Here is a 26,564-nt window from a genome sequence, read left to right on the forward strand (position 1 = left end):
CGGCGAAGATTCTAAACCCCAGCGGGTTCCAGCTACTCCGGGGCAGCGGAGCTTCTGCCGCGGGGCGGAGGGCGGGGTGTCGTTCTGCGAATAGCCACTCTGGGACCCGGCCCCAGAGCCGCCGCCGCGCCCCTCCGGCCCCCGCGCGCGTCCCCGCTCGGCCGCACGCTCCCAGCGGCGCGGCGCCCCCGCGCGTGCCCGCGCCGCCGCCCCCGCCGCGCGCACAGCCCGGCCGGAGCGCGCACCCGGCACACAGGCGCCGCCGCGCTCCGAGCGCTCAGACCGCGGCTGCCGCCGGCCCGCGAGACCGAGTCCTGCACGCCCGACGCGCGCCTAGGCCAGCGGCTCCCCGGCCCGCGAGCACCGTGCTTCCTCCCCTGTTATTTCTCTCTTTCTCTCTCTCTCTTACACACGCACAGACACTCGCACGCGCGCTCACACGCACAACCTCGCACCAGTCCATCCCCCGGAGGAGAAAACATTTCCTTGGCGCCCCCGCCCTCTCCATTCAGACCCGCAGAGGAGCCGCGCGGTGGGAACCCCCAGATCGTCTGGAAATGCTAATCCTAAAGCGCTTCCTCGCCTGCATTCAGCTCCTCTGCGTTTGCCGCCTGGGTGAGTGGTAACATTAACATTTCCCCTCCGGGATCGTCTGGGACACGGGTCGGGGGTGTTCAGAGCCTTCGGTACTTGCTGCTGCGCCGCCATCTAGCAGGGAGGACAGAGGGACGGCGGACTGGGGCGCCCACCGCGGTGGTCGCGGCGGCACGGCGGGGCTCAGCGGCGCGGGAGGAGGCGCCCCCTTCCCACCTGGCACCTCCGCCGCGGTCCACCTGCGGGCGGGGATGGTGCTCCCGCCGCCGAGAGAGGGGGCTTGCCCATCGCGCTCCCTGTCCTTGCAGCTCGTCTCTCTCCTCTTTGCAAAGTGTGGAAAGAGCCTCTTCGATACACATTTTTAAAAAAGATAAATACAGCCGTGCTGCGGGGCTACGTACTGTATGGCATTCTTGCTGTTAAGTTCACGCTATGGATATTTGGGGCTTGAATGAGAAATACACGTGTCTGTTGCGAATTAAACACACGCACGCACGCACACACACCCGAAAGGTAGTAACAGGAGCAGGCACCAACCTGACTTTTCGGTGTTTTTCTGTACTTTTAATTTAGTCACATTCAAGTCTGGGCATTACTTTAAAAAAAAAAGTTTTAATCAAAATTTCCATCAACGTTCTGCCACTGCTGCCAACATCAGAGGAAAAGTGCAGGTTGATAGTTACTGGGATTCATCTTTCACCCACCACCTTCCAGGTTACACCTTTAATATTGAAACTGCCTTCTGAAAAAGCCAGGTAGAATATTTACCTGGGATGCAGATCCAAGTGTTCCTAGCATTTTCTGGAAGAATTATAAAACTAGATTTTTGTATTCTATTAACGAAATGTCTTTTTTCCTTCGTGAAGATATTCTATTATGGTGGAATATAATAGGTTTGGAGGCATTAACCTGAAAGGTAGAAGATGTACCTCTGTTTGTGAGTACCCGTACTTGACTTTTTTTTTCAGTTAGAGGATCCTAATTTGTTTTCTAGATTGCTCATAATAAAACAGATATTAACCTGTATATTTCATCCAAGAGATGGTGCTGCTCTTGGCACGGTAATCTTTACAAAAAGAAATAATTTCCATGTTCTAACTAATGGGAATTGCGTTGTAAACATGGTGATAGTTGCCAATAGCATGCCAGATACATGGACATGATTTAAATTCTAAAAGCTTTAGGAGAGTGCTCAGGGATGATGTGATGCACATGGTTGACATTTCAAGACTTGCAGGGAATCTGGTTCTGGTTTTCTCTAAATCCATACAATTGATTCTGGTGAGGGGAAGACATTTTTTGAAAGTGCTGTGGGCATTGAATACACACCTGTTGAATTTACTTTTCTGTTATAGATCTGTGTTAACAATAAAGCCAGATCCTCTTGGTACTTCAAATCTCACTGTAATATAAAAATAAACCAGAGAATATTTATTTGTATGCCACCTAAACCGCATGCCCTGAGTATATTGTGAAGTTTTTAAATTGAGATATAATTTGCATGGCATAATTCATCTTTTTAAATTGTTGAGTTCAGTGGGTATTAGTATATTCACAAAGTTGTGCAGCCTTCCTCATCTACTTACAGAACATCGTAATCAGCCCCCAAAGAAACTTCTGTGAACAGTCACTCCTCATTCTCTCTGACCCTAGCCCTGGCAATCACTAATCTACTTTCTTTTTCTATGGATGTGTCTATTCTGAGCATTTATATAAATAGGACCATATGATATGTGGCCTCTGGTGTCTGGCTTCATTCACATAGCACAGTGTTTTCAAGATTCATTCATGTTGTAGCATGTATCAGTACTTTATTCCCTTTTGTGGCTGACTCCTATTCCATTTCAATACACCATGTTTTGCAAAGGCTTTTCTCAGTAAAGCATTATTTGTAGCCTGTTGCTTGGTATTTATAGATTTCAGCTTATTGTACATTTTCTTTAATGCTTTGATGATATAAAATTTAACTGGAAAGAATTAAATGAATTATTTAAGAATATCACAAGTTTATGTGATGATAAAAGTGAGCTTGCATTAGAAATCAGAATGAGTTTTTTGAGAGTGGCAGGTAAATACTTTTGTATTCCTTCCCACTTTAACAAAGTTGACCTTTTACATTGTTGCTTACATGACCTTCGGGTCATGGCTACTTCAGATGCAATGAATATTTGATCTCAGGATAGCACATTTTGAAAAACGGAAGCACATTATCTACAAATAAGTTTGGTCTCTACTTGAATTATTTTCCTCTCAGCGTCCACTAGCGAATTTGTGGATGTGTTTACTACTCATCTTCAGGGTCTTTGGAGCCAATGAGAGGACTGGCACATGTAATATATGCTCAGTAAAGGTCCACCCACTGAGCTGTGCAGGTTGACGGCTCCAATCCTTACCATTATCCAGAACAAGATGTAAAATTCATAAGGTGTTCATTGTTAGCAATTTAGAATGTCATAATGACCTTATCACTTTTTGTCTCCAAAATGTCCTGATATTTTGAATTGGATATAGGGAACAATTGCTTATTTTAAATAACTCTCCAAACAGAAAAATCTTCATCAGATTATTTGGAGTAAAGCAAATTTTTTCTTTCAAAATTACTACTAGAGATCATTTTAGTTCAGATGTTAAAGAATCTGCCTGCAATGTAGGAGACCCAGGTTTGATCTCTGGGTCAAGAAGATCCCCAGGAGAAGGGAATGGCTGCCATCTCTAGTACTCTTGCCTGGAGAATCCTATGGACAGAGGAGCCTGGCAGGCTACAGTCAGTCCATGGGATCGCAAAGAGTTGGACACGACTGAGCAACACTTTTACTTTTCATAGGTTTCGGGGGGAGAGGGAGTAAGTGGGGGGTTAAAATTACCTGTGAGTTCATCTATTTGTATAATCATATCAAGATTGGCCTGAGGCCTCAAATGGTTTTGCCAAAATTAGTTAGCTCACAGTTCTTAAACTTTAGGGTACATTGGAGTCACCAGGAGAGCTTATTAGAGCACACATTGTGGGGGCCCACCCCAAAAAGTTTCTTACTCAGTAGGTCTGGGGTGGGGCCGAGTATCTCAATGTCTAACAAATCCCCATGATATACAGATGCTACCAGTCCAGGTCCACACTTTGACAACTGCCGAGCTAGTTTGACATTTAAATGTCCATAAAGTTTCTGGACTATTAACAGTTTTCCACTGTGGACTTGATTTCTGATACCTGACAATATTATTTTTTAAAAAATCACATGAGGAACACAATATGTAATGTTATTCAACTGAAGATGATTCTTTATCCAAGAAGCAGAAAATAAAGATGACTCCAAGTTAATTCCCTAAGTGAATTTGGACCTTCTCTAAAATAATTGAGAAGTTTTCTATGAGGTGGAGAACTAATGTAATGATTGTATAACTCCGTTATTTAATTGTGACCCACCAAACAGGTAATGGGAAAATCCTCAGTGGCTTCCTGTAAGGAGGCTTAATTATGAGTCATGGAGGAGAAGTAGGTATGTGAGGAGCATTTTAAGGAGGAATAGTTTCTTTCAACTAATGAGAATTCAGAATCTTTGAATTAAATGAGTTATAGCCATGCAAGGTACACTGAACTAAAATGTTTAAATAGTACTGTTAAATTTGAATCAAATTCTGAACTTTTACATCATGTATTACTGCTTTAAGGGGCACATTAACTACAAATTATACCCAGTTCCTCTGCAAGAATTAATTGCTTAATTTGTCTTGAGCATGGAATCAGTACAATCCAGTATGTTGTGGCTCTCAGCTTGGTCTATTTATCTTTGAAAGACAAATTGTAACCAGGGACAGAAAATATTCATGCCTTTCCTCTCCCAAATAATAACTAGTCTCCATTCAGAAAATTAATTACTTTTGATTCACAGAGTAGCAATTTTCTTTTTTTCATCTCTCCTATTTATGTAGACTATAGCTGCTTCCACTCGGAAGTTTGCCAGGATAAATCATTTCATTGATGAATTCACTTATGCTCGCATGTCTGCACTAGACATTTGGGAACTTGCTGATAATTTTATGTTGTGGGAATTTTGCTTCCGGCAAAAATTCAGGTTTTTCTGGAAGCATGAACTGCATTTCTTCATTCTGCTGCCTCTGAGGAGATTTGAGTTTTGTCTCACGTGGTGTGTTGCTTGACCACTGACTTGCCAACTGTTTAGACTGTTGTATGGAAATGAACCTCCCTCCTTCAGGACCAGAGGACCTCAGAGGAAGAGTTTGAGAAGATGAACTTGTGTTTTAGTTCTGTTTACCATGTACTCAGAGCTTGTCAGGTGCAGACCCAGTGCTGAACATGTGTCATATATTTGCTCATTTCATTCTTCCCAAACTTTTTCAGATAGGTGTTTCATTTTATACATCTTTCAACTGAGGAAACTGAAGCACACAGAAGTCAGATGACTTACCAAATGTCACACAGCCTGTCTGAGTCTCTGTGTTCTGACTCTAAAGTGTGAGACTCCTTTCATTCCTGGGAGATCAGTTTGCTGTTTGGAATTTACTAATTCATTTCATATAAGAGGTGATGCTGCGTTTCACGTTCCCGTTTGCTTTCTTGCAGATCTCCATTCATGACTTTTTCTGTGTGCTCCCATATTACTTTCTCTCTCTCTCTTTTTTTAAAGAAGGCATAATTTATCATTTCTAATGTATCATTGGAAAGCTTTGACAAATGCATGTAGTCAGGTAATAACCACCATGATCCAAATATGGAAATCCCCATCCATACTGTTTTATTTATTTTAATATTTATTTATTTTTGCTTGCATCAGGTCTTAGTTGCAGCAAGTGGGCTTCTTCTTAGTTGCAGTCGCTTAGTTGCCCTGCAGCATGTGGTATCTTAGTTTCCTAAGCAGGGGTTGAACCCGCGTCCCTTGCATTGGACAGTGGATTCTTAATCACTGGACCACCAGGGAACTCCCCATACTATTTTAACTACTCCTACATTGCAAATTTCCTAAGTGCCCGGCATCTGGTAGGCACTGATAATTAAGCAGCACATCAACATCCAGAGTCCTAATACTCATTACCTTCAGTCTAGCTGATCTGAATCAGTCCCCACATTGAATACCTCCTTTAAGTCTCACTTTGAGGATATTTTCTTCTTTTAGAACTAGTTGAGATTAAGTCTTCCCCAAATCTCTCTTAATGTGTTAAATATCTTAACTTTCAAATATTTCTAAATGTTTCCCACTTCATGAAGTGAGAATGATAAAAGTCAGAACCAGTTTTAACGAGACATAGGTACTTCTGATTGTGCTTTAACTTTTAATGTCTTGTTGGGAGTAATTCCTGGTAGCAGCCACAAGTTACAAAAGGAAATCAGTTTTTATCTGAGTTTGTAATCCTTTGGAGTCATGTATAACATCCATACAGGCATTAAGGGAAAAATTATTTGATCATATGGCACAGTCCTAAAATATTTCTATTTTAGAACTGTGCCGTGCAGTGCTATGGCCACTAGGCATATGTGGCTGTTTAATTTGAAATTTATTGAAATGCATTGATTCAGTCCCTCATTCACGCCAGCCCCATTTCAGGTGCTTAGTTGGCATACGTAACTAGTGACTGATGCATGGGGCAGTGCACAGAGAATATTTCTATCGCTGCAGAAAGTCTATTAGACAGTGCTGCTTTAGAATCAAAAGTTGATAAAGTATTGATTGATAGTACTGATGAGAAGTCAACTCAGCTAAAAAGACTCCTAGAGTCATTAAAATTATTTGAAATGTAGACATGTTGGTTATTTTTGGCCTATGCTGTGTCAGCCAAACAGAAATCACAGAGACATTCTGGTGGCTGGAAATAGAGCAGCCATAGATGAAGAAAGTTAAAGGGCCACTTTGTGGCCTTTATGGACTGGGGTTACTGGGAGAGAAAGAGATGAGCTGATAGCCCAGGAGTGAGAGCTCCCACATTCCTTTTCTAAAATTTGTTCTAACATTCACTGTGTTGCTTTGCATGTCTCTGCCTGTCTCCCCTAGACAAGCTAGACAAGCTTCTTGAGAGCAAAGACTGTATTTCATTTGCCCTTTGACTTAGCTTTCTTGGACTTAGCACCTGTAATAGGTGTTTAATAAATCTTTAATGCATAAGGTCATAGAGAGACAGTACTATGAGGCTTCTTAGTAGTAGCTTTTTGCTGTGGAGATCAGCCAGTTTCCTCTGGCATTTCCTTCTTTTTGATTCTGATCTCAGTTTGAGGTTAGGTCAGCCTTGATCTTTAGCCATCCATCTATAATATTAGCCACTCCTGGCACCAGACCTTCCCTTTCTTTGATTCTCCCAGAAATGCACCTAAGCCTCACCTAGATCCTGACACTATCTGTGAGTGAGAAATATAGCCCCCTTAATAAATGCTGCAGGTATAGTGGCAGAAGCAATTTTGAGTCAGCATTTAATTCTAGGTGAGTTGGCAGCAATGAAGCTTGGATGTGTCCTGGGGGCAAGGCATCAAGATAGTGTGTGTGTGTGTGTGTTTGCGTGCACACACAAGCACATGCTTACCTGTTAGGGAGACAGGGCAGTGGGGGTGAGGGATGGTCAGTAGTCAGTAATGAAAAATGCAGATCTTGATCTGAAGACAGTATTCTTAGTCAATCAGAAACCATCATATTGGATGAAATCTTCTCTGGTCAAGCTGGCCCTAAGAGGTAGTGGCCCAAGTCAGTTATGGAATGCAGATCAATGACAGGAAGTGCAGTTACCTTGTGTTGATATTCGTGCTTTAGCAATCCGTCTGTTTTGCCCGTAATTCCAGAGGTGATGTACTGCACCTAGTTCAGCCCTGCACAGAGCAGATATTCCATGAATATTTGAATTTAGTTGAATTCAAGTGGAACAAGGCATGGGATGAGTTAGAAATTTTCACAAGAGTCAAAAACAGAAAAAGAGATTTGCTCTTTGATTAGGATCTTTGCTGTATTTTCTTCTTATTCACCTTTTTTTTTTATTGGCTTCTATTTCCTTTATACCCTACTTCCTTTGAGCAAAATTTTAAGGTGAAAAGAAATTCAGCATGGCTCAGCACTGTGATAAAGTTTGATAGGAAAAAAATTGATACTATTTGATACCCTTATTTAAAAATATTTTTGATGTGTTAATATAATTTGGGGAATTTGGTAGTTAACATAATTTTTAAATTATGTGTTAACATTTCTTTCTGCCTAAAAATTCTAATTTATTAACATGGGAAGAGTATCTTTTCTTTTTTTTATTGTTTTTGGTACTTCCACACAGATATTAGAGTAAATGTGATTAATCAGAGTCCTGGTTAATGTGAACTTTCTGGTTTCATTCAATAAGAATGTATTAATTTATGTACACATTGACAAAAGTAAATTTTTTACACGTTTCCTTGGAAATATTGTCTTTACATATTTGAAAAAAGTGATTTATTAATTAGTAAGAAAGAAGGATTTTCTGTTAAAATATTCATAAACAGTGTCCACTGGTACCTTTCCATTCTTGGAGAATCGTTCTAGCCTTCTTTTTCTCTGCTTTCCCCACTTAAGATGACAATTTTTCTGTTCTTTAACCATCACTGATCAAACTGCTTGTTTTTTTGATGCCGAGAGCTCTAATATATTTATTTAAAGATGGGTCTTCATACTAGACCTTTTGTTTGAGCTGATTAACTTAGTACCTTGAGTAGGAAAAAAAGAAAATGTTGCAGTTTAGAATGCCCTCTTTTTGCAGAGATCCTGGTCACCACTGGAGCCCCAGTTATGTGTTTGGAATAACAAAATGCCGGCCAGATATAAGGAACTTTCTGGATTATCTCATGGTTTTCAGTCACCTGGTCAGCAAATTAAAAATAATTTCTGTAATGACGTTTTTGCCCTTGCATTCTGACACTGCATCTTCTTGAATAGGATTCCTCAGTGTGGCAACTCACCTGGCGCACAGAATTGTGCAGAATCTTGATCTGCCCATTGGAGTGTACTGCACACATGATCTCCTCATCATGTTTGTTTTGGTGTGATAGAAGGGTGATAACCCTTGATCTAGGTCAGTGGTTCTCAGTCATGGCTGCACTTTGAAATTACTGGTGTTAATGGGTCGAATGTTTATTTTCCCCCAATATTCTTCTTATGTTGAAAGCCTAACCACTCAGTGTGATGGTTTGGGGGTGGGACCTTGATTTGTTTTAGATGACATCATGAAAGTGAAATCCCCTTGATGAGATTAAGGCCCTCATAAGAAAAGAGAGACCCAGAGCTCTTTCTTGCTACCTAGTGAGAACACGGAGAGAAAGCAGCTGTCCGTAAGCCAGGAAAAGCACTTTCTCCAGGAACCAAATCTTCTAGCCCCTGGCTCTTGGATTACTCAGTCTCCAAAACTGTGAGAAATAAACGTTTAAACCATCCCGTCTATAGTATTTTTATAGCAGCCTGAGCTGACTGTTTACCAGGGGAACTTTGAAAACATACTGATGTCTGGGCCCTACCCTGGATCAAGTACATGTGTGAGTGTGGCCCCAGACATGAGTATTTTCTTAAAACTCCCCAGGTAGATTACAGAGTATGACTGGTGTTTAAAATTGACAGATCTGGGTCAACCTCGTGATACTACTAAATCTTAGTTCATTTTTCTTAAGGTAGATATGTTGGCAAGTTTTATGCCATCCTAAAACAAAGCTAGTGCCACAGGACAAAGGCCCTGGAAAACTTCCCATCCCTCCCTCCTCTTAAGGCAGTTTCAGTTTCAGAGTAACCCTAGGAGGAGGAGTATGGACTATAGTGGTTGACCTCATAGTCTTTGAAGTCCAGAGGAACTTCAGGAGGCCAGACAGTCTTGGAGTTGGTCCAAAGATTCAAGTCTATCAGCAGATGGGAGGATTACTGAACCACTTAGAGATGGGTGCAATCAGGACATGGACACATAATATTGTTTGTTTTTCAATCATACGTATTCTTACTGTTTAATTGAGTTGTTTATTTTCTTTCTCCATACATAATTTGTTAGAGTCAGAGTTATTGTTTTCTCTTATATAGTAGATATAAGATCTAGCTGTATCTTTTCGTTTCAGCTATTTATTTTGTGCGTGTGTTTTTTATATTACATTTTCATTATTTGCCAGGTCTAGGCTGTTTGTTTTTACCATATTTGAAAAGCACTAATAACCCCATTTTAAAGTTAACAAAGAACATTTTTAGATGGTCCAAATAGCTGTTTTAATATTTTTAATCATTAAATGGCTAAATGGTGGGAACACAAGCACATATCAATTCATTGAATCTTTATTGAGCACTGTTTGTGATAAATATTCTCTTAGAGAGACTATTCCTCTAGCGTCTGTTAAACCTTTGGAGGAGAGAAAGATCCATACATAAGTAGCTCTCATACTTGGTAGAGTTTGTAGAATATGAAAGTGTGAGTTGTGTGGGAGTGTAGGCTAAACTCACCTCTGGGAACATTTCTAAGAGGAGATGGGGTTGGATGGAGATCCTGAAGGGTGAAAGGATAGGTCTTCAAGGGTCACTGTTTGGGAGGGTATTAGTGGTAAAAAGGATGGCACGCACAGTAGCGTGGAATGAAAATGATAATGTGGTGTTTCAGAGGGAGGAAAAAATTGGGAAGGGTGTGTATTAGTGGAATAGTTTCAAATGGTAGGTAGGATTTTGGAATTTATCCCATATATGAGGGGGAGATATTGTAGCGTTTTGAGCAGTGGAATGACTCAAGTAGATCTCTTTTCTTTAGGAAGATGACTTCAGTATATCAGTGTAGGGTGGATTGATGCAGAGTGAGACTGGGGATCAGGAAACTCAGGTAAAAGACTGTTACCCTGTGTAATAGTGGAAATTTGATAGATCATTTGAAGGTATAATAATACCGTGATCTTTATATAGTAATTAAAAATATTTCAAATACATTGCCTCCTATGATTTGTGTCATTGGTATGATGGCTCAGACTTAATGTCATTCTTACTTACTCTGGAGAGCAAGTCCTTGGTGGTCCTCGGTGGAATGTCCTCCCTGGAAAGGTGAAGATGTAGCTAGGACCATTTAAAGTCAGAGAAATATCAGGGAAGGAAAAATGGAGACAGCAAATACATACAGTTCTACAGAGTTTGATAGTTAGAAGAAAGAGACATAGAGGAAGATAGTGTGAAGACTGCCTATTTATTGACTGGTAGAACAACAAATTTGTTACCTCAGGACAGAGGAATTGATGGTAAACATTTCCTCAGAACTGATTAACTCAGTGCCTTGAGAAGTAATAAGAAGAAATAGTGCTGCTAAAAATGATCTATTTTTTTGGATTTTAGTCACAACTCTTAAAAAAGCTTTTTTTTTTTTAAGGCTAGGAGGGATTTGAGTATATTCATAGTGTCAGGTTAAGTTTAGTGTTTTATCAAAACTCTCTACTTCATTCACCTTTAAAATCCTTGTGTTTGTCCTTTTTAAAATGAGTACAGGTACTTTGTGACATTTCAGCCAACTGTCTGCCAGTAAGTAGGCTTTCTTAATGTCCATGATTTCAGATTACTTGAAGGCTATCATATTCCTATCACAAAAGGTAATACCTTTGTATATTGCTGGCAGCTTGTGTTTTACATAAAAACTGTGCATGGAAAAATGATCCAGAAAATAGTCTTCCTAGAATTTGTTTTAAAGTTGATTTTAGCAATTTTTTTCTTTCAAAACATGAAAGGTGCAATAAGATTTTATCTATTTTATATGTCTTAAGAATGCATGAAGTGGTAAATTAATGAATCATTAAGTTTCAGAAAAGGATAAAATGGCAGCTATCAAGGATAGAAATGTAAGCATATTTTCCTTGTGTAATGAAAAAATACAGCTATATTATGTTGTATGAGTTGAATGCAAGGCTTTTGTATTTAAGAAGTATGGCTAAATGAAATCATGAGTAATATTTGGGTATGGTCAAGTTTCCTTGGCTTTCAGAGTGGGGAAATGACATTTAGTATATATATTTATAAAATACTTTAGTATATATAAATATATTTATAAGTATATATACATATATTATGTATTGTGTGTGTGTGCATGCTCAGTTGCTCAGTCATGCCTGACTCTTTGTGACTGCATGGACTGTAGCCCGCCAGGCTCCTCTGTCCATGGAATTTTCCAGATAAGAATACTGGTGAGTCGCCACTTCCTACTCCAGGGGATCTTCCCTACCCAGGGGTCAAACCCAGGTCTCTTGTGTCTCTGGCATTGGCAGGTGGATTCTTTGCTACTGCACCACCTGGGAAGCCATATATTGTGGAGATATGCCTATATACATGATAAATAAATACAGATATATACTATGCACATACACACACACATACGCATGTTTTCTTGCTTCTCAAAACTGATACTGACTTATCAAGCATTCAAAGATTATAGTTTTGGGAAAAATCATTAGGTATAATGAAAGGAATTATCCAGGATATTTTAAGCCTGACTTTTCCTTCCTCCTGTATAAAGAAAGGAGAGGAAGAAGGTCTGTCTTTTCCTGTGACCTGAATACAGTGCTGTTCTCCAAAGGGCTTGAGTCTGGTTGTGATCAATGGAACTCATTTCACCAACCTCGCTGAACAACCACTGTGTGCTTATTGCTGTGCTTGACTTCAGTAGTTTTTCTCTTTGAGGAGTTAATCTGATTACAGATATAAAACGTAACTAGTGGGAGCATATTAGAATAGAGAATAATGAAATACATATTAGATTGTATGGATCAGATTTTAAGTCTGTGAAAGTCATTTAAAAATGCAAAATAAAGATGTGAATTCATTTGAAAAAATGTCTTTGTGAGCATATGAGCAGCAGTTCCTCTTTCTTGAACATGGCACATTTACTGTTTCATTCAGTAATTTTAAGCTTTTTGTGTGTCCTCTTCAATATTCTACCCTACCACATTTGAAATAAGTAGCAAAATATATAGGCAATATGTGCGGGTTAAAACACTTTTGTATGTTCTCTTCAGCATTACTTACTGCTAAGAAAATGTCACATAATTTACATAGTTAAGTCTGTCCCGATTTGAGGTTAACTTTTTGGTGGTGGCAGCTGCTATTCTGTGACAAAGGTAAACACTTGGTGCTACAATTCAAAGAATGAATTGATATGCATATGATTCTTAGTTAAAAGTCTATCAGAATGGGACAAGAATTTTAGACATAGTTAGCAATGCTGTCTGCTAAATGGATTCCTGGAAAGAAGCACAAAGAATAAAGTCATTTTTAATTAGTCAGTATGGCTAGTGCATGTTGTCCTGAAATCCTTTATGAAACAGTGCAACCTGGGAGTCATCCATCCTGCAAGAGAATATCCCATAATGCTTCTCTCTTGCCTGTGATTCCAACTTATTTTCTTCCCAACTTTTCATTACATTTTAGTCATTTAGTATTCTTGGCAGAAGAGATCAGGAACACACAAGATGCTTCTTTGTTCCTCAATGGTTTATTCAGAATTTTACCCCAACCCCCTCCATCCCCCTCCAAAACGACTAAACATCCATATGAAAGTATTCCGGTTCTATACTTCTCAGGAACTTTTCAAGGTGGCTGTTTTCTCCTCTTCTCCCCCTTTCCTTCCCCCTCTCCTCCACATTTTAAAATTAGAATTTTACAGCATCTATTTGAAAAAAATAAAACAACTGTTAGTGTTTAAAAACATGATGAGAGATTAAGTTATATTCAACACAATGGCTTTCAAGCAAGTGAAGATAAGAAAATGTTTAGCCAAATAATCTCTCTGCTAATGATAATTGCATATAAACCCTTCTACTGGGAGGCAGGTTAGGTCTTTCTGAATACTGGCAGAGAATATGTACTTCCACATAGTGAGTTTTCCCTTTTCAATACATGGGGAGTGCTGACTTTTTAAAACATGAGGCTTTGAGACTGTCGTACACAGTCTGCTGGAGATTTGTTTGGGTGATTGCATTGCTGGAGAAAACTCACTGAAAGTAGGTCATCAAGAAAAGATTGATATAGACTTTTTGTGTGAAAGTAATTATGCTTGTTTATTGCATTCTGCTACATTCTAGTATGCCAGACTATGCAGTGCCAGTGAGAAAATATGTTCTTATCATCCCACTTAGGATTTGTAGTCTGCCATTTGTCGCTGATTGAACTTCTTAAGATTCTTATACCATACCCAATAACAAAGAATGAAAAATTTTTGTTTATTGCCTATGTTCTTGCAGCACCACCTATAAATTCCAGACACATATATTGGTTGATCAAAACATATGTGGAAAGTTCCACCATATTAAATCTCTCTCTCAGGCATGCATGCTTACACACACATAAACGCACACATACATGGGCCATGAAAACAGCAACAAACACATCTCTTATTAATTTAGTAAATCCTCACCAAAATGCATACAGTTCAATAAACACACTATAGTCATTACTTACATGACATAAATCATTGCTTGTCGAAGGCCATTGTTAAAAAGGCCTTTAGCAAGTTTAGGAACTTGCATCACATGAGAAAGATTTTCCTCTTACTACTGTGTTTCTGTAATTCTCAGGAAGAAATTCTCCTGCATCTAACCTCAGTAATGAAACACAATATAGGAATGAGGGTTTCCATCCCTGGAAACCATTGAGAAAATAACAGAACAGATTTTGTGTTGTTTATATTGTTCCTACTCATTTTGGGGAAAGACCCATATGTTAACTCTTGATGTCATATGGTGTCCTTAGGAAGACAAGCTGCTTCAAGATTTGAACTCAGGCTACCTGTCCAGATTGTCCTGAACTTTCTCACCTGTAAGCCTTCATTTTGGCTCAGGGTTTTCCTTTTTCTTTGGTGACTTGTGCCTGTCTGCATCTCTGGTTATTTTTCACCTCCACTGTGAAGGCTTCTCTGGCATGTCCCTGTTCTTGGGCAGAGAGGGGGTACACATCACTCACACTGTATTTCAGTTGTTTTTGAAGCTCTCTCACTTGAAGGAGCCTGATATCAAGACTCTAGAGACCCCTGGCCCATATAATAGGTGCTCAGTTAGTACTTGTGGCATAAGTCAGTGAGTGAAATTCTTTCCAAAGCAGTCACTCTAAAAACAGAAAATAGAACAGAATCTCTCTAGTCAGAGGAAAGTGTCGCCACCACCTCAACTCATTCAGCGCACTCTCGGCAGGGTAAGAAACTTGGGATTACATTCCTAGCATTAGGAATTAGAATTCAGTTCACCCTCAAATTCACTCAGTCCCTCTTATTTAAAAACAAAACCAAAACCAAAAGTAAGTCAATCAAATCACATTCTCACTTTAATAGGTCCAACAGTCTATATAGATTTTGGACTGAATTGGCAAACCATTGTGGATGACTTCCTAAGGGCTTTTTCCTCTTGGCATTCAGACTTCTAAGAAAGAAAATTAAGTGATTGGAATAGAGTACAATAGTGAATGCAGAAGAAGGGAAGAAAGATGACTGGCCAGAAACAGGAGAGAAAGAGAACTATAAGTTTCTTTATTCTAAGGAGCGGTGGGAGAATCTACTTTTTGGCCTGTGAAGCGGATGCACCATTTCTGTGGCTAAGTTTTCCCTGTATTTCCTGTCAAGCCAGGGTTTTCATGAAACAAAAAGATACCGGATCCCTCTTGTTAACACCTCCTCGTCCCTCCAGCACCCCAGCCAGTGCCAACCAAAAGCATTCCTCTCAGTTCTTTTTATCCTTTTTTTTTTTTTAAAACCAGGAACAAGATCTGAGATATGTGAGATCCTGTTTGATTTAAGCATGGAGAAAACACTATATTTTGCAGCCCCTGGTTACCTGTTGCTGTCAATAGCTGTATTGTCAACCTTTTATCTTAGACCCAAAGCTTTAAAATATTTTTTGAGCAGCGTAAGTTTTTGATTTGTAGACTTAAAGCTGTTTTTCTTCGAAAAGAAAAAGGCAGTGTTCTTCATACCTGAAAGTTTCTAAAAATGTGAAAATAGCAGAATTATGTCTTGCCACGCCTGAGGGGCTGTGAGGGACATTGTAAAACTACATTTTGTGACAAGAATCAGAGTTTCTTTTCTTTGGGCTGCTGACCTTGTTTACAACATAGCTGGAGAAGAAGACATGCAAAACACAAAGAGATTATGGAAACAAATAGATTGCTAATAACAGAAGTCTTGAGATGGGGTAAATGTTTAGTGAAATACTATAGAAGTTAGTGTTCTGTTCAGTAAAAATGGTTTAAGCACTTATGAGACTAACAGACACATAGATTATTTGCTCATAGAAATTCTTTAATTTCCCAATTCTGCGAACAACAAGGATAAAATCTAATTCAGGAAAACATCCTGGTTAGAGTAGGGCAGAGGATCCACTGAAATATATAATCACTTGTACTGAAAAACAGTCATTAGTTTTAACTTAGGGTGAATTGCACTAATATTGAATAACAGGTGATTTAAGAAGTTATTTTAAAGTTTATGTTTTACTATGTCCAGGACAAAATGTAATCATTAAAAATGAAGAAATATAAAATTAAGAGAAAACAGAATATCTGAGGAAAATAATTACAATATTCAGATGTTTAATTAAAAGACATTTAAAAAGTGCTTATTTAAATAAATAGTGATGCTTGATAGAATATTAACTAGGTTATTAAAAGTTTAAAAAGGTATTATTATATAATAGCTGGAAACAGCAATATTTCATCTGATGAAGAACTGACAAATAGCTATAAGTAATGACCAAAGCTCCTGTGAGATTCCTTTGGGAAAGATTTTAAAACACAATTACATAAAGAGTGAATTAATTTATTGAAGTTTTAAAATTCTGAGCACAGAGAGGAATTGTGTGGATTTGTCATGAATTTTGATATTTCCATCCTGTTGTTTAAGGATGTTTTAATATTTTGGTTATTTAAAATGAGGCCTGAGTTAAAAGTTCTGTATGAGAATCCTCACACAAAATTCAGCCATTAATGTTATGGTTCATTGGAGGCAATACTACTCTTAAGGTTATGAGTGGTCTATATTTTTGGAAAAGCTTACTGTGACTTTGGAAGCTTTTGATGAGAAATTATCTTCTGTGCAGAAGCAGAAGGGGCAACATGATATTAGAAAATGTAGATAAAAGTTCTCTGAGCGTTTTGGAAGAACTTCCATGTGAAAACAAGTCTCTGTACAAATGCTTACAGCATTTTTAGCAGCAGAATTGGGGGAGCATTATATACATTCATAATTAAATCATTTATTTTTTCTTTCATATTGTTTAACATATGATAATACAAATTAATCAGTAAATGTGTTTATTTTTAATTTTTAAATATTTATTTATTTATTTTCTTGGCTCCATTGGGTCTTAATTGTGGCACACAGGCTCTCTAGTTGTGTCAACGGGCATGGATTCAGTTACCCTGCAGCATGTGGGATCTTGGTTCCCTGACCAGGGTTCAAACCTGCATCCCCTGCATTATAAGGTAGATTCTTAACCACCAGACCACCAGGGAAGTCCCAGTAAATGTGTTTAAAATAATGGGTGTTTCTTAATATGCTATTAGCTCTAACATTATAAAAAGACTTCTGCCACATTTCTTCCTTCCAGTTAAACTTTTGTAAAGTATTTCCTTCTCCCTTTGTTCCCCTCCCATTTGCTGCCGAACCACTCTAAACAGGATTCCCTATCCACAACTCAGAAAACTGTCCTCATCAATTACATCAGTGTCCTCAACATGGCTACCCCCAATAGTCAAGGTCCCTGGTCCTCATTTTGTTGATCTTCAAGCAGCTATTGACAGGTATCACTTTGTTTTTCTGGCGACGCTTTGGTCACTTGACTTCTAGAGCCCCACACCTTGATATCTCATTGATTACCTACTTCACTGGCAACCTCAAACACTTTTGATGGTTTTTTTTCATGTCCCAAACCTTTAAATATTGGAGTCTTCAAGACTCATTTCTTTGGATGCTTCTTTTTTCTGGCTGCACTATTTGCCTAGTGTGTGAAGTCATGTCCAGCTCCTTGTGATCCCATGGACTGTAGCCCACAAGGCTCCTCTGTCCATGGGATTTTCCAGGCAAGAATACTGGAGTGAGTCGCCATTTCCTACTCCAGGGAATCTTCCCAACCCAGGGATCAAACCCAAGTCTCTTGCATCTCTTGCATTGGCAGGCAGATTCTTTACCTTTGCCTGTGTGTGTCTGTGTTCTCAGTTGCTTCCATCATGTCTGACTCTTTGCTATGGATTGTAGCCGGCCAGGTCCTTTGTCCATGGGATTCTCCAGGCAAGAATACTGGAGTGAGTTGCCATGCTCTCCTCAAGGGTATCTTCCTCACTCAGGGATCGAGCCCACATGGCCTGTGTCTCCTGCATTGCAGGCAGATTCTTTACCCACTGAGCCACCTGGGAAGCGTATTCTCTATCTGGGTGATTCCCAGATTTTAACTGTTTGTTGAGACATCTGTGGTACCAAACACTTTGTGTTCTCCTGTAACCATTATAGTGCTATGATAGACATTACTGTTGTGCCCCTTCTTATTCATCTTTATTTACCTTCAAGTCACACCTGGAAAGTGGCAGAGCAAAGATCGAAACCCAGGTCTGTTGCTTCCAAAACCTCTGCTTTTAAGCCCTGTGCCTATCAGTGAAAATAGCTTTATTAGTAATCATGGTTGGAGTTAAGGTTTAACGTAATTTCCTCTTAGCACACACATTTCAAAGAACTAATCTCTTTGGGGGAAAAATTAACATGATTTGGCAACCTGAATCTTGATCATGATATTGTTGGTTTCAGGCTTACTACCACCAATGGTGCTTTCTGAAGCATGGACATTTGTCACTGTTCTATCCGCCTTTGTGCCTGCCTCTCTCCCCAGACCTGGGGCACAGGGCTGTCTGTCTGCCCCCTGTGCCACCTGTCTTTAATGCCCATATTTCACCAAGATCCCTCCCTTTCACCAGCTGGAAAGTCATCTTCACTTTCCCCACTAAGAAGGAAACCTGGGCAAATGATCTTTCTGAGCAGAGCAACTTTCTCTGCCTCTTTCCCAAAGCAGCTTGCAGTGGATACATTTAGTCTTCATGGGCAAAAAGTGCAAGTAATCAAGAGACCCTCAGGGACTGTGGTATCCAGAAATAGCAAGGAGTGTGATGGTGTATGATGTCATTATCCACTTTCTGAATTCATTCTCATTCAGTCATTTAGCTCACGTTTTTGAGCAATGGTTATCTTCCCTAAAAAATTACAATATCATAGTAGTCTATTGGTTGTCCTAGTTTAAGTAGGACAAAGAGGAGGAATAAGTGGAGGTGGAAGGAGAAGAAGAATTTTTTTCCCAGTGAAGAAGGGATGTCACATCCATTGGTGGTATAGTTCAGTCTGTCACAGCAGAAAGTGATAACCTGAAAATGTATAGAGGGAAGTATGACCCTTTCTGGTGTTGAAACAATTAAACATATAAGCATTTGAAGACATCCAAGAATATTGTGCAGACTTCATAAATCTCACCACACTCACTGAATTCTCTTCAGAGAAGATCTCTTCTAATCATGCAAGGATTGGATGGTCTTTCTCATGTTCTATGTAAGGTGTAAGTATAAAAACATCCAAAAGAAGTGGGAAATAGATGTTTCCCCAATCCAAAAATACTGTCATAGCATGCAGTTCAGGAGGTGTCTCTGTATTAAAGGAATTTCTTGGAAGTCTTTCATCTGCTGTTTTGGGTAGCTATAGTGTAAATGTAATAGGTGTTCATGCTAAATTGCTTCAGTCACATCTGACTCTTTGGTATCATCTCTGTTATATTCAAATAGTGTTTTGTAGAGGATGAGACACTGAAGTTTGTTGTCAACCCCTACCGATTTAGAAAAAGCAGTGTTATTTTTTTCCTGCAAAGATAGTGGCAAATTCATTTGTATTCCTACACTTCCTTTGAGTAGATGCAGAAATAATCGTGAACGTGTTTGAGTAAACTGAGAATTCCGCCTGAGAAGTGCTGCTGAATGCGTTGCTGATTTAGACATCAAACCAGGATGGATGCTACTCCAACAATAACTACATCTTGCTGCATAGCGAAGTTTTTCGTACATTTATAGTCTGCCAAAGTGCAGAGTGAATTACTTAACATTGTAGTAATTCAGATTGATTAGCTTGAAGGGAAAAATGAATGCAGAGTATATTTGTGAGAAGTAGAAGAAGGCGTAAAACAGAGTAGTTAATGATGGGAAAGCATGAGCAATTAATATAAGATGATACTACTAGAGAACCCAGAAAATTCTAATGCTCCTGTTTATCATCATAAAGTCTCAAATTATTGCTGTATGTAAAACTTTCCTAAATTAAAAATCTACCATTGTTTTTCTTCCCTCTCTCTCTTGCTCTAAATTTATCTTAACATTGAAGTCCCAGGACATTAAAATTTTCTTAGCTTTAAAAGTACTGACAGCTCTCATTGGATTGAAACAAAAGTTATGGGGTCCTGACTCTATTTTCTTTCTCTTCTTTGCCAATACTACGCGGCATTGCCATTCATGACCCAATTCAAATCAATTAATTTATTTTCAGCCATGACTCAAAATATCTCTAACTTCTAATCCTTGGAGATATATTCATACATGATTTCCAGATCTCTCAAGTTCATTTTCTGCATCTTTCTTCCTTCATTTTATTCTTAATATTTTTATGTGTAACACTGAATATATGAAAGATAAATTCTACCATCTGTACAAGTTCATATCATGTTTTTGGTGTTGGAAGCTTTTTAAAATCTTTTTAAAAAAGTGTTTTAGTTTAAATCTTTTAAAGTTTTTTAATGTTTTAAAGTTCCTGAAAGCTCAGGTTTCATTTGAACAGAATGAGCATTTAGCAACTTTTTCTGTTTCTTTCAGACTGTCTCTCCCTGCTGGAGCTCTTGGGAGTTAGAGCTGAAGCTCTGAGGTGGCAGGGGGTGGTTGGGTGGCTGTGGATTGAGTCTGCAGGAGACCAGACCTCAGGCCTGTTCCAGAATCAGATCTGACTGGAAGGTTCTACATCCTGTGCAGGCCAGGTTGGCACTTTAAGGCGCTTTCTTTTTCTTTTTTTAGGTATAATATCTCTTTTTTTCTGAATGTTGAGCTTGAAGCCAACTTTTTCTGTCTCCTCTTTCACTTTCATCAAGAGGCTTTCGAGTTCCTCTTCACTTTTTGCCATAAGGGTGGTGTCATCTGCATATCTGAGGTTATTGATATTTCTCCCGGCAATCTTGATTCCAGCCTGTGCTTCTTCCAGCCCAGAATTCCTCATGATGTACTCTGATATAAGTTAAATAAGCAGGGTGACAATATACAACCTTGATGTACTCCTTTTCCAATTAATTCTTATTGGAGTAAAGGTGCTTTACAATGTTGTGTTAGTTTCTGCTGTACAGCAAAATGAATCAGCCATACATACATACATGTCCCCTCCCTTTTGGACTTCCTTACCATTCAAGTCACCACAATGCATTAAGTAGAGTTCCCTGTGTTATAGAGTATATTCTCATTGTTTAACAGTGTGTGAAGTTGCTTCAGTCATGTCCGACATTTTGTGACCCTATGGACAGTAACCCACCAGGCTCCTATACATCATGGTATCAATAGTGTATATGTGTCAATCCCAAACTACTCATATGTAAACCTAGAAAAATTATGTAGATGGAGGAGCTTTCAGCTGGAGCTTCACAGATCCTTGGAGGCAGTGTTACATAGAGTCTACGGGTTGAGGGTACTTTATGGATTGTTAAAGAGAGAGAGTTTTTAAATTCCAGGCAAATTCTGGAATTATCATTTGTGGCTCAGGAGTTAGTTGTGTCGTAGCAGTGATAACTGTGTTCTCAGTGAGTAAGTGTTGGGGCTTGCGTTACTTTCCCTGAAAGAGACCCAAATCCATTTCCTGAAGAATATTCTGACCTAGTCAGCAGATACTCTCATGATCCAAATCTGAGCAGAGGTGAGTCAGCCTTTGACTGAAGCGGAACAGGACACAAGCGCAGATGTTGAAACCTGAGATACAGGTGGCAAGAATCATATTTAGTTTTCAGGGTGGAGAGGTCAAGTTTGGGAGCTGAAAAGAAGAAACATGACCAGAGAGGGGTAAATAGAAAGAATCAACTGAAACTAGAAGCCAAGGACACAGACATCAACTGTGAGTCAAGGTCAAAGCCTTGGTAACTCAGGAAACCAGTCAACCCAGTGGAGGCCTCTCACCCTCCAGGACCGAATACAAGCATCACCTTATCTGTGATACCTTTCTTACTACTCAGGAGGGGTACTCTCCCTTCTGTGAGGCCGTATTGTTCTGATGTCTCTGTCATTGCTTGTATCCATTGTATGGTAATTATTTATACATTTCTCATCCCATTCTAGTCTGTGACCTCTTTGATGCCAAAGGCTAACTCCCCTAGAGCATATAAGTGTTCTTGAGTTGGTAAAAAGATCTTGGGGTCCAGTATCTGTTTTTCAAAAAACCCAACAAATAGCTTTGCTATATTGGTTCATTCTGGGATATAAATTAAGGTAAGTCTCATTGTCCGAATTCACTCAGATGCTTCTCCCTGCTTGCTTTAAATCTTTCAGTTCAGTTCAGTTCAGTCGCTCAGTCATGTCCGACTCTGTGCGACCCCATGAATCACAGCATGCCAGGCCTCCCTGTCCAAACATTTGTCAAAGGACTCAGGAACATATGGACATACCTGAAAGCCCCAGGTAGTGCAGTAAAAAATCGACCTGCCAATGTAGGAGACATGGGTTTGATCCCTGGGTTGGAAGATCCCCTAGAATAGAAGATGGCAACCCACTCCAGTATTGCTGCCTGGGGAATTCCTTTGACAGAGGAGCCTGGTGGGCTTCAGTTCATGGGGTTCCAGAGAGTCGAACCCAACTGAGCACACACACACCCACACCTGAAACCAGAAGTTGTTTTATATATATTTTGATAGGCGCCATGATCAGTGCTTGGTTATAAAATGAAGATGAAATTCCTACCTGTGAAGTCTGTTATGAAGCATGAAGACCACTGTTTCTTGTTCACAATCTGTGTATCAAGCAGTGTTGTTTCCTTTTTTTCACTCAGTTGAGCTGTAACAACAACCCCAAGAGGTTTGTTGCATCCGCTTTACAAATGAAGTGGAGTATGGAGAGGTCAGAAAAATGTGCTCAATGTCATGTAGTTGGTAAGCAGGAGAACTTACGTTGAAGTGTTTCAGCCCAAAGAAAAGAGAGGTTCTTAGTAGTATTTGTCCCTGTGTGTGTCCCTCAACCTGTTTTTAGTATTTATCATTGTGAATGCCCTTAAATTCTGAGTAATAGTGGCTCTTTCTTTGGAATGGAAGCAGTAACAGAGAGCAATATTTTCAGAAGTCCCCTCCATAATTCAGCCAAAGTCATGTGTGCCAGTAATTTCATTCTCATATATGCAACCTACTCAAAGTGAGAAACGAAAACTAAAAATAGGACTAAGGAAATGTAAAGTTCCTGAGCAATGTTATAAAAGCTAAATTTAGGTAAATATTATTGCAAAAAACATGTATTTTGTTAAAATTGTTATTTGGGGAAACAGAACAATGAGACTTTGAATTTTTTTTCTGTTTATTTGTTCCAAGATATAAAACATAGATCACTTAAAGAATGATTTAGTGAATATTATGGAATTATGTAGTTATTAAAATGTTTTTATTGGTTAGTATATTCTAAAATTTGATGAAATTTGATGGAATATTTCACAAATCAAAGCAGAATTTATTTTTATTAGCCTTTTACTTTTTTTTCAGGAGAATATATGTAGAAAATTTTGATTACTTAGCTTTTATTTACTGAAGTGATTTTATGAGTTATTTCATAAATACATATCAGAACACAAAATATTCTTTAGTTCCAATAATTTGTTATACAGAATTTTCTTTCACCTGTTGCAACCCAGTGTCATAAAAAGGTTAATTTCTCTATCTTATTCATTTCTGAAGGTGTATTTGTTGTATCTTTCTTTCATGCCCAAAGTGAAGCAAAAATCTTAAAATATTGCTTTCTGTATTTCCTCAGGATTCTGTTGCTATTTAGGAAAATGGAGAAAATGAGTAGATTTGCTTATTAATGTAGGAGAAAGAAGAACCAGAGGTGACAGCTGCCTACCACAGATTCCCTAATTTGAATGCTCTAATGTGCATTCATGTGTGTGTTCTGTCTGTTCAGTCATGTCCAACTCTTTGTGACCCTATGAACTGTAGCCCACCAGGCTTGCTGTCCGTGGATTTCTTCAGGCAAGAATACTGGAGTGGGTTGCCATGTTCCCAACCCAGGGATCAAACCTGCATCTCTTTATGTTTCCTGAGTTAACAGGTGGGTTCTTTACCACTAGCACCACCTGGGAAGCCCATCAATACACAGCAATTATTATGTATCAGGCACTGGCTGAGGACTTCCCTGTAGCTCAAATGGTAAAGAATCTGCCTGTGATGCAGGAGACCAGGGTTCGATCCCGGGGTCAGGAAGATCCTCTGGAAAAGGGAACGGCAATCCACTCCAGTATTCTTGCCTGGAGAATTCCATGGACACAGAAGCCTGGTGGGCTATAGTTCATGGGTCACAAAGAGCGACTAACGCACACACACACACACATTGGCTGAGTGGTGGGAATCCAGAGGAGAACAGCCTGCCCAGTCCCTTGCTTTCATAGGATACTACTGTTGTACAGACCTGGTGCTAATACACTGCTAATGACTATAGCATCACTTACTGTTGAGCAACTGCTCTTTGTGGCTAAGTATCACATACAATATTGTATGGTGATTGCAAAAATTATTTGAATTGATAAAAATGCCTATTTTCCTGCTAGATATGCTGCTGCTGCTCAGTCACTTCAGTTGTGTCGACTCTGTGTGACCCCGTAGATGGCAGCCCACCAGGCTCCTCCGTCCCTGGGAGTCTCCAGGCAAGAACACTGGAGTGCGTTGCCATTTCCTTCTCCAATGTATGAAAGTGATAGATATGAATTTGCTGCAAATTCTCTAGTTCTGACTTATCAATTGCAATGTAATTTATTTACTTAAAAAAACTGTTGTCATGTTCATTTCTTAACAATGAAAATGGTAGAGTTTAATTTTATTATAGACTAATGTTAAAGTACTTGATTTCTCTGCTTTGTATAGTTCAAGATTATTAAATTTTGAGGCAAGTGAAAGGAAAACACAGGTTCTGTTGTTCATTTTTTAGTAAAACTAACTATTGAGAAGCATCAACTCAGTGAAATATAAATAGAAGAACTTTTTATTTTTTGACTCTGTCATTGTGTCCAACCTGGTAAAGTCAGATTCTCCTTTTCTACCATGTAATGGCAACCTTGGCAGGTTCGACAAATTTTTGGTCACTCTTGGTTTTTGAAAGTCCAGTTCGGTGCCAAAAAATCAGCCTCAAACTCAGTTCATCTTTTGCCCATCCTTTGGCTCAAGCGTGAGGGGCTTGAAGGATAGAAATTCAGTCTGCCACTTGGCTCCTTCCCCTCCTTCTTCTTAATCACTCTTCTCATTTGACAGTCCTAGAGGAAAGAAAAGAAGAGATTACTTTATAATCATTGCTCTTTCTCTAGTTAGTACCCTCTGTGGGTGGGGTCCTGTAACTGAATCTCTTGGGGAACATGTGTTTGCTGTCTTTGCTTGAGCCCCAGAGGGATCCCTTCCCAGGTGGCGCTAGTGGTAAAGAACTCACCTGCCAATGCAACAGACATAAGAGATACAGGTTCGATCCCTGGGTTGGGAAGATCCTCTGGAGGAGGGCATGGCAACCCACTCCAGTATTCTTGCCTGGAGAATCCCATGGACAGTGGAACCTGGTGGACTACAGCCCATGGGGTCCCAAAGAGTCAGACACAACTGAAGTGACCTAGCTCGCAAGCACAGAAGAATCCTAAAGGCACAAATCCCTGCCACAGGAGCCTGGCTCCAGACTGTCATTCTCCTCCCATCTCAGACCTCACCACCAGTGATCCACCCCATACTCCCTTCATCCTGGGGTGCTCTCAGCTGGCAGCCATCCCTTGAGTGGGATACTGGAAAAACAGCTTGGTGCCTTTAATCCCCTTGTCCTCTACTGTCGAAGGAAGTAGAATATCATTATACACTCCTGTTAAAGAGCTGCCCAACATAATGGGAAATTCTTTGGAGATCTATCAGTGAAAGCTCCAAGACATACTCATTTCTCAGAATAATATAGAAAAAATAACTTATATTCAGAGGAGGTGAATTTCACTTGATTTTTTTTCTTGCAAACTCTTAAGGTTCAAACACCTACTATTTCTTGTAATTTAGACACAATCCTATATGTATTTGGATTGTGTGCATTCATGCTCAGTTGCTTCAGTTATGTCTGACTATTTGCAATCCTCTGGTCTATAGCCCGCCAGGCTTCTCTGTCCATGGGATTCTCCAGGCAAGAATACTGGAGTGGGTTGCTATGCCCTCCTCCAAGGGATCTTCCCCACCCAGGAATTGAATCCAAGTCTCCTGCATATAGCCAGATTCTTTACTGTCTGAGCCATCAGGATTAACTTTTTAGCAAATTCTTGAATTTAATTTCTTATGCTTATTTCATTTATTCAAATATTCATTCATTTTTTTCAACTGCTATTTAGAGAACATTTACTCTTATTGTATTTTTCTTCATGTGCTAACTTTGATCTCTGTGTCGGAAAGATCCCCTGGAGGAAGAAATGACAACTCATCCCAGTATTCTTGCCTGGTGAATCCCATGGACAAAGGAACTTGGTGGGCTACAGTCCATAGGGTCCAAAAGAGTCAGACCTGACTGAAGTGACTTAGTATACACCTTGAAAAATAACTATATATTGATACATAATCTATCATAGTTAGGTTTTTACATGAACCTAATTATTATCGTGTATTTAAAGATCTTTTTAAATTAAATGAACTATATTTATGTGCTTCCTTGATGGCTCAGTGGTAAAGCATCTGTCTGCCAAATCAAAGGATGCAGACTTGATCCCTGGGTTGGGAAGATTTTCTGGAGAAGAATATG

At 39.4% G+C, this 26,564-nt stretch overlaps 1 protein-coding gene across 3 annotated transcripts in view; it reads left to right on the forward strand.

Moving 5' to 3' along the window:
- The first annotated feature begins 282 nt into the window (after positions 1 to 282).
- The window catches only part of PTPRZ1 (protein tyrosine phosphatase receptor type Z1), a 200,944-nt gene continuing 174,662 nt past the window's right edge, over positions 283 to 26,564 (forward strand). For all 3 annotated transcript variants that reach the window (XM_055421178.2, XM_055421179.2, XM_088834645.1), the window contains exon 1: positions 283 to 615. In XM_055421178.2, coding sequence (XP_055277153.2) covers positions 558 to 615 — 58 coding nt within the window. In that variant the 5' untranslated portion in view covers positions 283 to 557. The remainder of the gene's footprint in view (positions 616 to 26,564) is intronic.

Source organism: Moschus berezovskii, chromosome 3, assembly GCF_049115385.1.
Source record: "Moschus berezovskii isolate FMDL1 chromosome 3, NW_MosBer_1.0, whole genome shotgun sequence".
NCBI lineage: Eukaryota > Metazoa > Chordata > Mammalia > Artiodactyla > Moschidae > Moschus > Moschus berezovskii.